General features: G+C 30.3%; 1 protein-coding gene across 2 annotated transcripts in view; it reads right to left on the bottom strand.

Annotated features, from left to right (window-relative positions):
* The window catches only part of LOC111688377 (myosin-I heavy chain), a 1,083,699-nt gene that overhangs the window by 822,280 nt on the left and 247,931 nt on the right, over window positions 1-13,488 (bottom strand). For both annotated transcript variants that reach the window (XM_046950624.1, XM_046950625.1), the window contains one exon: window positions 6,500-6,618. In XM_046950624.1, the coding sequence (XP_046806580.1) occupies window positions 6,500-6,618 (119 nt within the window). The remainder of the gene's footprint in view (window positions 1-6,499; window positions 6,619-13,488) is intronic.

Here is a 13,488-nt window from a genome sequence, read left to right as displayed (position 1 = left end):
CGACAGGAAAACCTTTCATTTTATATCAATATCTTAATTTAGTAATGAGTTATGTGCGTTTAAGTGATTTTCGGGAGGGGACCTTGAATGGGAGCTATGACCAATTATACTTTCATGATAATATTTCTGTATATAAGAGCAATACTTGTAACAAATTGTATATGGATATCTTACTTAAGTAATGAGTTATGTGCGTTTAAGTGATTTATTATTGTTATATTATCCTGAAGTGGATTTTATAATTCGGAACATGCATGTTTTAATCACTAAACCGTCATAATCATACGAAATAAAATTTTATATATTTTAAGGCCTGTTATCTCAACCACCGGTTATGTTTAATTAAATTTTGTCCGAAAACTGTCAATTTAACCTTGGGATAAAAAATTAACAGACATTGAGATAACGAAGGTAGGTAATCGATATAAATAATAAATTAAATTAAACAAAATATTCAGAACAAAATATTTTTAATTTGAATCTTAACTTTTAATTTTTTTTACAAAGAACTAATAAAGATAAAGACATGAAATTTGGGAATATAAGATATATTTTTTTCTAAAAAACTGACTATAGAAAATAAGGATATTAAAGGATTAAAATTTTAAAGGACATTTTTTTAGTTTTTTTTTCTAACATTTTAAAACTATTTTATTTGTAAAAATACTGTTATTCTCCTCTTTCAATCGATATCTATATTGACCTACTAGACCAAACCAAATTTAAGCTAAATATAATTAAACTTACTCTTCCTTTCAAACTTTAAAGTCCTTTTAAAGGAAGAAACGATCAGAAAATAATAAACCAAAAATGTAATTTAACAATATCAAGTATGTAGTTTCAAACGTATATGGTCTTGCTCATGTGTGCAACAATTTTTCCCAATTTGTTGTATGGTGTTATATATGAAATTTCCTATTGAGATCAGAAATAAATAAAAATATCCACTCGTTAATTATCTTTAACCAGTTGCTTACTAATAAGTTAGTGAATGAATTAATATTTTATCAATTTTGTAAGGGTTTCTTTTTTCATCTCGTGACAATTTTTTAATAATTATAAGGATATTTTAACGATATTTACCAATCAATTTTGTAAGAATATCTCTCCCCACATGTATATAATCGAGTTAAAAAAATGAGGAAATCGCTCGAACACCCATATAAGAAGATATTTTATTAAATATAACAAATTGTAATTTATTAGTTTAAGCAATTTAACTTGGTTCATAAATAAATGAGATGATCGGAATTTAAGGGGAAGAGAATGTTAGGATTATTGATTTGAGGATAAGATTAAGAGAGAATATTAAGAAATTGGTGGTGGGAAACGTATATAAAAAAGAACTCAATAGTACGGACAAATTTTAAAAAGGGATAAATAGAGGATAATGTCACGATAACACTCAAGAGTAATTAAAGCTGAAAATAAGGAGAATAATTGCACATACATATCATACAAGCAGTGTTGCCATAACGGCATTAAAAGTGCAATTCTAGTACTTTTTTCTCGTCGGCTGCACTTATTTTTTAGAAAAAAGTGCTAGATGCTTTTTAGCACTTTTTCGTCTTTTTTAGCATTAAAAGTGCAATTTTGGCATTTTTCTTCTATTTTGGACTTTTTATAATTAAAGAACTTTAAAGTTTAATTTGTCTAGAGAACTGCAAAAATTTAGTTTTGAGATGTTTTGTGAAATTTTAAGAAATTCTCACAAAAATTTTTTTGCATATGTTTATTATAATTTATAATTTACACTGTAAATTAAATTGGAAAAGTAAACAAAAGGAACAAAAATTATATTTTTGTGAATTTTGAGATAATTTTAACAGCTTCAAAATTTTTCGAACATTACTTCGAATTTTCGAACTGGTTTTAATGGCTTTAAAATTTTTTCGAACTTAAGTTCGAATTTTCAAAAATTTTATTTTTAGTATTTATGACGCAGAGATTATTTTAAGACCATAAAAATTTTTTCGAACATAACTTCGAATTTTCGAATATATATTGTATTGTCATTCGAATATTCAAATATAATATTGTATTGTCATTAGCTGTACTCACAACCGCCAAATTTCAGACAATTCGGGCTTTCAAAATTGGTCTTAAAACAATTTTCCCCAATTAATTCGTCGTTCGTCTGCGTAAGAAATATAAACAAACCTATCGCACAGTTCGTTACGAACGACGAATTTCGTCATACACACTGATTGTGCGTATTTTCATATACTTTAGTGTGTTCTATATCTGATGACGAAAATTCGTTCCGAAAAATTCGTCGTTCGTCCTAATTGTGCGTATAGCACAAAAGAACCTTGTTTTGTTAAAAAATTTGGTGTCACTACAATGAAGTGACTACATTAAAATTTAAAATATACAATAAAATAAAAATGTATAAACATGTAAAAACAGGTAAAAATTCGGGAATGCCGAATATTACATACGCACCAACACATCTCGTTTTACCAAGATTTACTCATTTATTAGATTTATGCTTAAATTTTATTATCGTGTATAGGTTTTATTTTCGGAATACGATATTAATGGTTTGGGTCGCGGACCGAGCTCTAAGAAGGATGTTTTAAAACAAATCATTTTTTTCGAATGTATCATAATACTAATATGTTTTAATAATTTATTAAGAATAAATTTATTTTCTGAAAGAGGTAAACTTTATTATGAAGAATTTCATCGCTGCACATGATGTTAAGCAAGTTATTATGGACGCTTGGATATAATATAGACCGATTCTTATGGAATTTGATAGAGACATTTAAGATCCTATAAAACTTATTAAGGTTATATTTAATTTTGCATCATCATTCAGGAGTGCGGTTAAATTTGGAGAAAATGAGTACCGATTTTGGGGTGCTTGTACTACTTTTGGGAACCTATCAATCAACTCATAAAAAAAGATTCAATATAACTAGTTCCCTTTATTCTTACCAAATTTTTTAAATTTATTTTTGTTATTTTTTTTAATTTCGAAAATATTATTGATAATTTATTCCAGAATTACAAACTTGCGAATTTGAATATAACCCTCAAATTCATTTGTTACATCAACATTTATATTGTTTCCTAAAAGCTCTTTGAAGTATGAGTAATATACCTGACATCTATTCACCAAGATTTAAGATTATTTCAACTGAATTTTCAATATTTTTGCGATAAGAATACATCTGCTAAAGTGTTGTGAAAAAGACCCATATAATTGTTTATATAAAAAATAACTAAAACTATAAATATTAAATTTTTTCTTCCGAACACTTTTTTAGCATTTTTTTCTTAATGAATAATTAAAAGATTTAACATCCTAGATTATTTAAATACTTTTTTTGGTCTTAGACGTCCTAAACAAAGAAAACCATATAGGTTTTATATCCTAATCAAAATCGTTGTTACCTAGTGTTATTAGTTGTTTTATATATATGTATATACATATGTATGTATATGCTTATTCTTAGGGGCATTAAAAAATTTTCGAACATGTTTTGTACCTTACCCTTTCGAATTTGATAAAACTTGGTACAAACATTCTTTGTATCAATACGAATTTTAAAATTCACCAAAATTTCTAAATTCATTACAGTTTAGATTTAATTAATGTTCAAAATTAAAATTTTTTAGATTTTTTTCAACAAGTATTAAATTTGACATCGTATATTTTCTAAAATATTTATCGTTTTAGTTCCTAATTAAGTAAAACCTATGTCATGCAATTTGAAAATATTTTATTTAAAATATCGTGTTAATCAAGGATATCTCAAAAAAGACACCATAATTTTTCTTTATTCCAAATAATCAAATTTTTAAATATCTTGAATATTTTGAAACTACAAGAAAAAGGCTTTAATTGGGAACTAAAAAGAATAAAATCGGATAAACAGTTTAGTAAATACACGATGTTACATTTAATGCTTGTTAAAAATCCAAAAAATATAAACTTTAAACATCGATAAAATCTGGACCGTAACGAATTTGAAAATTTTGGAGAACTTTAAATTCCGTATTTACAAGAGGAATGTGTGTACCAAATTTAATCGAAATCGGAGAGGGTCATGTTCAAAATCCTACTTCTTTGTTCGAAATTTTTTGAAATCACCCCTTATTGATTTTGTAAAAGGATATTTTATAGGCAAGGTCAAATCATGGATCAATTTGAAATAGTCTTTTGCATTTTTCATATAAAACATCTCGTTGAGTTATGTAAAAAATTGCGACCAGACATTATACGTGGACAGCTAGCCGCACAGACGGGTAGGCTTAATGGACTTTTAAAAAACTTGATATGAATTTAGCACTTTTTTCAGTGAATTTGCACTTTTTTGAGAGTCATTGTGCACTTTATTCTATGGGAGTTCTGGCAACACTGCATACGAGAGAACCAAAAAAACGGAGAAATGTATAATGACCAAAAAAAAGAATATTATACCCTACACCGGTATATATCGCACATCAATCCAGATAAATATTAAATTCGCACCTCTCAATACAGAGAACGTTTGCAAAACTTTCTGAACTTACTTTATGTAAATCTTAAATGAAAACCTCCACTTCTACACAAATAAGATGCTTAATCTCGGAGCAAAGTGCATTGGTAATGACTAAATCATTACCGAGAGCAAAAAATAAAACATATATATCCAAAGTCCCCAGTTAAGTAGGTTATCACTGGCCACTGTAAATTTGGTAACCATGCTAGATGCATTGCCCTCCCGTTCAAAGACTACTGTAGGAGTTGTGAAAACGAGAATGAAGAAGAGACTAATACTCATCTTCTCTGCGATTGCCCTGCTTCGGCGGAGGCCCGGTTTCGGACGCTTGGATCGACCTATTTTGGTGATCTATCCGAACTGTCAAACATTCAATTAGAACGTCTTCTAGAGTTCATTTATTTGTCAAAATGGGTGTGAATCCCATAACTTACACTATTCATCCTCTCCTTTTCTTCTTACTGTCTCAGTTCTTCCAATCTTCCCTATCTCTTCTTCTCTTTCTTTTTCTTACAGGGATCAACATGTACCCAAGTAAAGCCGTAATAGGCTATACAATATTTTTTTACCCTCTAGTATAAATAAAAACCCACTTAATGATTTTGAAAATTACAACCACAATAGTTTTCCAGATTATATACATATGAGAGATGCCAAGCAAATTATTGCAATTTCTATCTATGAAAAATTTGAATTATCTAACAGTTTTCAAGATATACGAAATTTTGTATTTAATTCATATATGTGGTGCCAAGGAACAAGTTGAAAGTCCGCCCGTTATTTTCTAAATGTTCACATGAATGTCAAAGTTATTCATATAAAATTTGAAGATTCTAGCTCTAATAGTTTCTTAGATATACGATTTTTTCTATTTAATTCCTTTTTCCTCCAAAATGTTCAGATAAATATTAAAGTAAATATTAAAGTAATTTAATTTGATGAATCTAGTTCTATATTTTCCTAGATAAACAGTATTTTCAAAATTCCTTAAGTAAAATTTAAAGTTCTAATAGTTTCTCATATATACGAATTTTTCTATTTTATTCATGCTGAGGCCTCCCCAGATGAAAGTCTGGTCTGGAAAATCTAAAAAAATTTACAGATGAATATTAAAGTTCTTCGTGCAAAATTTTAAGAATTTAGTTGTATTAGTTTCCCAGATAAACAATTTTGTATTTAATTAATATGGGAGGTACCTACCCTAATTGTTTAAAATATTTATTTTTCTTTAGAAATTTATACTGAAATTATACAACCTGGGTTTAAATATCATTGATGTCAGGACATTTCTAAAAAATATTAAAAAAATAATAATATCTACAGCTTAAAAGTATCGAGAAGAAGAGGTGGATAGGGGGGATGATTATTTATTGTTTACCACTGAAAGTTAAAAAGTACCAATTTATTTTTAAAAATTAAGGAAACTTATTTTTTATGATGCTCAAAAGTTATTAATAACATAAGTACCAATTTTACATACTTTTTTACCTTTTATTGCTTGAATTTTAAAAAAGTTTCGAAAAGATTAGAAATCTTTTTATAATTATAATTTAAATAGGATTCACAGAAATTTTTATTTCTTTGTTTAAAATATATATATTATAGTGTAAACATTAAATGTATTTTCGGGTTGATTTTTTGAAAATCAGAATTATTTTCATATTGTTTTTAATTTGTGTGCTAACATTCAGTCTGAAAATACATTTAATAACTTTGCATTGACAAGACATTAGTTGTGTTTGGTTTTTGTAACTACTAGTGTTGAGTTATAAAATCATTTTTTGTTTTGAAATAGGTACATATATAGGTTTGTCACACATTTCGGTCCGAATGGTTTTGATTTTGTATCATTATTTCGATTGATTTTGTTTTAGCTTCTACAAATTCCAAATTATGTAGTTAGTAAAAATGTAGTTAGGTAAAATTTGTATTGATTTTATTTAAAATTGATTCTGTTTAATTTATAAAACTTGTTATGTAACAACCCTATTTATTGAAATATTTACCTTTCACAATCTTCCAACGCTTGGTGGTCTTCATTATTTGTTAACGATTCCTGCAATGACTTTTGTCTTTTCTTCATTTCTTCATCTACTCTACGCATTTCACGCAATGCCGCTGCAACCTGAAACAATGCACATATTAATAAATACAGGTTAGAATGTTGAGTATTCACAACCAAAACAGTTTTTTTTGGACATTAAAAACCGACCGGTTTCGAATATTTCATATTTTTTTAAGTATTCGACAAGCTGGGTTTTTATGTCGAATAACCGTTTTTTTTTAAATTCCCTTTTTTATATAATACATGCACAAATATAAAAATAGCAAAATCCTTATAGATTTGCTAAATTCTTATTCAACTACTTAAGCTAAATTAACAGACAATATGCTCAAGAATTGTGTAATATACATAAATGTGATAAGTTTACTTAAGTTCAGGAAAGCACCCAACATTTTGAATTCCTCCACCAAAGCAGAGTCCAAAAAGTTTGCTGAGGAATTATATAATCGCTCATCTTCATGCAATGATCTGGATAAAGAATTAGTAGATTTTGATGTTATTTTTTAACTGATATCTAATAAACAGCAAAATAAGTATGTAAGTAGTTTACAAAATCCAAACAAACAGAAAACAGCGTTTATCAGTTGTTGTTTTTGTTATTTTTTTATAAGAAATTAATTTTACATATGTTTGTTATAAAAATGATTTTAAAACTAATAATTTATTGCAATGTTTCTATTTATATTTTATTTTCTTCTTTATAACCAGGGCAAGGATTTCTATGCAAATGGATGTTTTTAATCTGTAACTCAAAATGACATTTAACTAGTTTTCTTTTCGAATCAAAGAATTTGCTACAAAATGCCATCGATTTGTTGTTGCATGTTTTTGCATATTTTGTTATAAATGCATATTTACTCTAAATTGCATACATTTTTCCAACATTTTTATAGCATATTTTGCATATTTTTTAAATTTTCTAAAGCAATTTTTTGTTTTCTCTGTGTTTCATATTTTTACAACAAATTTGGTATTTGGTCCTTAACGTATCGGTTCAGTATAAATTTCTGAGTCTGTCCATCTGTTTATCTATATAAAAATATAACTTTATGAAATTTTGTTCTTACATCTCTCTCACGTCCATAATATTTTTTGTGATTCTCGTGGTCGTGGTTCCGTTAAAGTGGTATTATAGTACATAAAGCCTTAAAACCCTGTATTTTTGTTGTCAAAAACTTTAGATCTGAATATCTATTATTATGTACCTTCACAAAGAAATATATTTTGGGGCATATTTTTCACATTTTAGTGCATATTTTCCTATTTTATATTGCATATTATAAGGCACTATTTTTAATTTTTTAGTTCATGAAAATCCTTGCCCTGTTTATAACAATATAAAAACTAATTATTGAATTCCTTGCTAATATTCTTATAAAATATAATAATATACAAAAATATAATAAAATGCAAAACCCTATTCGAAACCGGTTTTTAATAATGGCAATTTTTCAAACCCGGTTTCTTGAATACTCTATTATATTAGGCTACACGAATCGTATTAGTATGTCAAATAAGTTTTAATAAAAATGAATTAACTAGGGTTCTCATTTAAATAAAAATAATTTTTTTTTTCCAACGAATATAAAATAATTCGTATAAGAATAATTGAAACAATTTTTGTGAATTAATCGCATATTCGAATAATATTTTAATAAGTGTATTGAAATATTTTATTATAGTATTGAACAAAGAATTCGTAAATACTTTGTTAAACAAATACTTAATCAAAAGATCTGTTACACCGTGTTACAATTTTACATATTTTTTATTAAGTATAAAGTGATACTTTTCAGGACTTTAAGGTTTTAAGCATATGTATTAAAGTTAATTAAAATATTTTTAATAAATAATATTCGCCAATATGTACATGAAATAAAATAAAATCAAATATTTTCTTTTTTTTCATTACAAAAATTTCACATATTGTCCTTTGCAAATTTTATCCTTTCTATACATGAAAATTTATTTTTTTTTGTTTATTTTAATAAATATATGTTGAAACCTTATGTTATTTATCACTTCCAAAATTTTTTTCTATAGCATTTTTAGTTAAGCATCTACACTGTAAATAATCCATGATCAACTTTACGAAAAAAATTTCGTAACTTCTCTTTTCGTAATATTTACAAAAATTTCGTGTATAATACGAAATATTATTTAAAAAACCCTTTTATATTTTTACGAAAGAACAAAAACCTTCCGTAATATTTTTTTTCTTAAATTTTAGCGAAATTAAACATAATGATATTAATTATATTAAGTATGATTAAATAAAACTACAACATTTTTATAAAATTTAAGAAAAAGTACAATATTATTCTAGAATTATTTTCATAAAAAAAATTAAAATTCGTGTGCATAATAATTTTGAACTAAAATAAGGCCAGTGTGATCAAACGGTCACAATTGGGTGTCACTTTGTAGCGTAGCGAGAATAAACGATGAAATAAATAAAAGGCGATTTATTTAATATAGCCACAATTAGACGTTAGGCATTTGTAGATTTGTTTATTCTCTAAAAAGTGAATTTATTAATTTATTAATCTAACAATATTATAATAATTTGTCTTACGTGGTTTCTTGCTAAGTGTCTTGGCGCAAAGTGATTTTAAAATAGGGTTTCTATATTTCTCTACATTTTACATTTTTTTTGCGCACCAATACACCAATTTGAAGAACCGTTTTAATTTCATATTGCAATTTACAAGTAAATAGATGCAAATACATATAAAATAAACAAATACACTTATAGTAACAAAAACTAAATAAATATAAATAATTGTGATCTCTAAGGCAAGGTTACTATGTCGCCAACACTCCCACCCCCGTGAATCGATTCCGAAGGATGAGAATCACTTATTTGGTCATCTGTAGAAACATCAACGTCCAATACAGCCAATTTAGAAATAGGGCGCTTAAGGACACCAGTTGACGTATCCACTTCTGCTGATCTGGCTATACCGTCTCTACCGTGATATAACTCAATTACTCTTCCTCGTCTCCATAGTGATCTAGGGGCATCAGGGTCACAAATCAAAACTAAACTTCACCTTCGCTTGTATCATCAACGTGAGGATCGAACGATTCTTTTGGCCAGAAGTGTTCATTTTGAATCAAAAATTCAGAACCACTTTTCCACCTACCATTGGCATTATACTTAGGAGGAAATTTGGCACGGGTGCCCTCATTGGCTGGATTTAATTCTCCTGGACACCATTTCCACTGTTCAATACGGCTGCCTTCAAGAATTTCCGATAAACGATTAGCCATATACTGCTTATATCTCTTGTGGTCAGACCTAATCCATCGCAGGACTGTATTAGAATCGCTCCAGAAAATACAATGGCGAATTCGAATGTCGTGATGAGTAATAATTGATTCTTTGAGACGTACGCCCATTGTTGCTGCCTGAAGCTCCATTTTAGGAATAGTGTGGTATCGAATTGGTGCACAGCTACTCTTTCCACTTACAAATGCCGCAGATACATGCTGACCCTTCACTACACGCCAGTAAGCACCACGGCCATAGCCTGCTCGCTCGCGTCGACAAGTATATGCAAATCGACAATAGCTGATTCAAATGATAGATGATAACATCGGGCTATTTCAAACTGTTGTACTTTCGGCAATTCCTCAATCCACAGCTGCCAACGTTTGTATAATTCGTCAGAAATTTGTTCGTCTCATTGTACACCTGCCTTCCAAACAGCTTGCATAATAATTTTTCCCGTCACCATGAAGTCCACTAGAAAGCCAAATGGGTCAAATATAGACATTTGGTGTTTTAAAAGTTCTCATTTTGTTGGCTTACGCTTAAAATCAAGGATTTCTTGAGGAATATGGGAATATTTAAGTTTAAATACAAAATTGTCTGATTTGGTGAGCCAGTGCATACCCAATATACGTTCAGAGTCTTTTTCCATTTTTACCGCTTCTTTTTTGTCGTAACCACCACATCTCATTTTCACATTTTCAGAATTGGAATTTATATGTCGTAAATTGAAGTCACCTGCTTTATGTATCTCTATTAACTCGTTTACCACCTTTATTGCTCCATCTTCAGTTTGAAAACAGTCGAAATAGTCGTCAACATAGTGACGTTTACAAATTCCACGAACTGCTCTAGGGTATTCATTTTCGAATGTCTTCGCGTTCATATTTTTAACATACTGAGCCACTACTGGCAAGCATGTGGCACCAAATATCAGTCTTTTCATAATATACGTTTCCACGGAATTTTCAGGCTTACCCTTTCTCCATACGAATCTTTGGCTATCACAGTCTTCTCTTCTTACGCATATTTGGTGAAACATTTCTTGTATATCGCCAGTAACGGAAAGGAGCTTGGCGGAATTTAAATAGAATTGCTAACAAAGGTTGGTTAATATCGGGACCTGCTAAAAACAATTTATTTAAACAGGGTCTCGTGCCATTTTTCTTTCTATACCTTCCAGTCGCTTCATAGCCATCGCAAAACTGTCGGGAAATGTTGGACAAAATTCCTTCCACAACAAACCAACCTCATATCTGTCATTTACTTTTCTTGTTGTATTCTTTAAAATGTCTACGGCGCGAGCATCATCTTTTAATAGAAGTGGCTTTACATCTGATTTAATACCAAATGATTCTTTTAAAAAATACGTAGAAATAAGTTTATTTATATCGTCAACTTTTTCGTTATTCTTCAAATACGCCAGACATGATAACTTTCGGCAATTGGATACATCATTATTAACACGTCCATATGTTATCCAACCCAACCTTGTTTTCATTGCTATTGGCCCAGAGCCTGTTCTTGGAATTTCAAAAAAAAGCGTGACTGAGGCTGATAATAATTTTTGGCTGTACATTATCATAACTATTCAACGGTAATCCAGACAAATACAATCCTTTTTCAGTGTACTCACCGGCATAGAAGGACTGAGTTGGCAACGCTAACTTGGCTGACGTAAAGACATTTGACATTTTATATTTTACTGCTTTATCCTCAATTCCGCTTATTACCAATTCTATAATTTCTGTTTGTTCGAATGACATATCTCGATTTAACCAATATAACTCAAGTGTGCTTTTCTTACCAACGATTCCTAGTTGATGTGCTATTTGGCTGTCTACTATGGTGGCGTTAGATCCATCGTCTATAAAGGCATAAGTACGAACCTCTGATCCCGGGCCATACAATTTTATTGGGTTTATTTGAAATAGCACATCATTAGAGGCAAAAAGTCCATTGTAGTGGCAACTGAATTTATCACGGTCTGAATTTAAGCTAGTACTTGCTGAGGTATCTTCGTGTTGTCGAATTTGGCTGATAGAAGAATTGTCTTCAGTGGCATTGTGTAATAAATTGTGATGAAGACGATTGCAACCATTTACACCGCACTTCCTTTTTTATAACATTGGGCAGTACGATGACCCTTTTTCATACAGCAAAAACACACCTTCAAATCTTTGACAATGTCCCAACGTGCATCAACTGTAAGAGAATTGAAATGTTTACAATGTTCGAGGTCGTTACACTCTCCATTGCAGACTAAGCACTTTCTGTCGGCGACAACAACATTAATAAATTTTCGACCACCTGCTTTTGCTAAATTATATGATGTAGATGTGTATGTAGAACGCTTTTTCGCTGGAGGGGTAACTGGGAGGGAATCAGACACCATATTTGCAATGCGACGTATACCATTTAACAATTCACTAAAGTCTACCACTGTGGCTGGCCGTCCAATAGAAATACATTTTTCTGCCCATTGTAGTTGCCGGCTGGTAGGCAATTTTCCGACTATTTCGCTTAAAAGTGTGGGGTTAGACAAGTGATGCTCACCGTTTGCATTTTTAAGAAAAGTGGCCATATTTGTTATTTTATTGGCAAATTCAATAAGCTGATCAAGGCTATCTTCAGCTGTTAGTGTTATACGTCTCATCTTTTCTATCTGACTTTTTATCAAATGTTCGGGTCTACCGTAGGTTTCTTCTAGAATATTCAAAATGGCGTCAACGTTGGCAGAATTCGATAAGAGTGCATCTACCGTTTCTTTGGCATTCCTTGATATGGCTTCGCGAAGGCGCATAATGTTATGTAAATTTGAATAGTTAAATTTGGCTGTGGTGCTTTTAAATGATTCGATAAAACTTTGCCACTCCTCTGGCTTACCTGTGAACGCTGGCAGCGGATAAATCTTCTTTTGTCGGTGTTCAATTGTTCTTGTACTGTTTTGACTAAACAATGAAGCCTTACTGAGAGGTACATTTTGTTGTTGATTGGCACTTATATTTTCCATGCGACGTTCATTTCGTAGTTCTAAAACACTGTTATTTACCTGTTGTGCATTGGACCTCATTAATTCCTGCATGGCATGCATTTGGCGTTGAAATTCATTTTTCATGTCAGCTATTTTTTTGTCGAATTCACGGGCCATTGTAGATACATATTCAGTAAACACTTGTTCACTTTCTCTAGAGTTTGATGAACACCGATCATGAGGCCGTTGAGACTGTGCGTGTGGCTGCGGCTGAACATTTGTAGGACGCGACGATGTGGACGGATTGGCATTTGTCTGTGATCTGGAAGTTGGCGGGGTATCTGCATTTCCCTGCGACAAAATAGGTCTTTGTGGCTGGCTATTTGACATTTCACTTACAAACTCTCAAACCTGGCAGGAGGAATGCCTTTAGTACTTATCTGGCTGATCCTTTTTGGCGTTGTCTCTGAATCCGACATGAACTAATTACCATCGAGCGTCCAATTGTCTCGCAAATGTAAGCACAGAATAAAATAATTGTGATCAAACGGTCACAATTGGGTGTCACTTTGCACCGTAGCGAGAATAAACGATGAAATAAATAAAAGGCGATTTATTTAATATAGCCACAATTAGACGTTGGGCATTTGTAGATTTGTTTATTCTCTAAAAAGTGTATTTA

Source organism: Lucilia cuprina, chromosome 4 (genome assembly GCF_022045245.1).
Source record: "Lucilia cuprina isolate Lc7/37 chromosome 4, ASM2204524v1, whole genome shotgun sequence".
In the NCBI taxonomy this organism is placed as follows: domain Eukaryota; kingdom Metazoa; phylum Arthropoda; class Insecta; order Diptera; family Calliphoridae; genus Lucilia; species Lucilia cuprina.
This window is presented reverse-complemented; position numbering and strand designations above follow the sequence as displayed.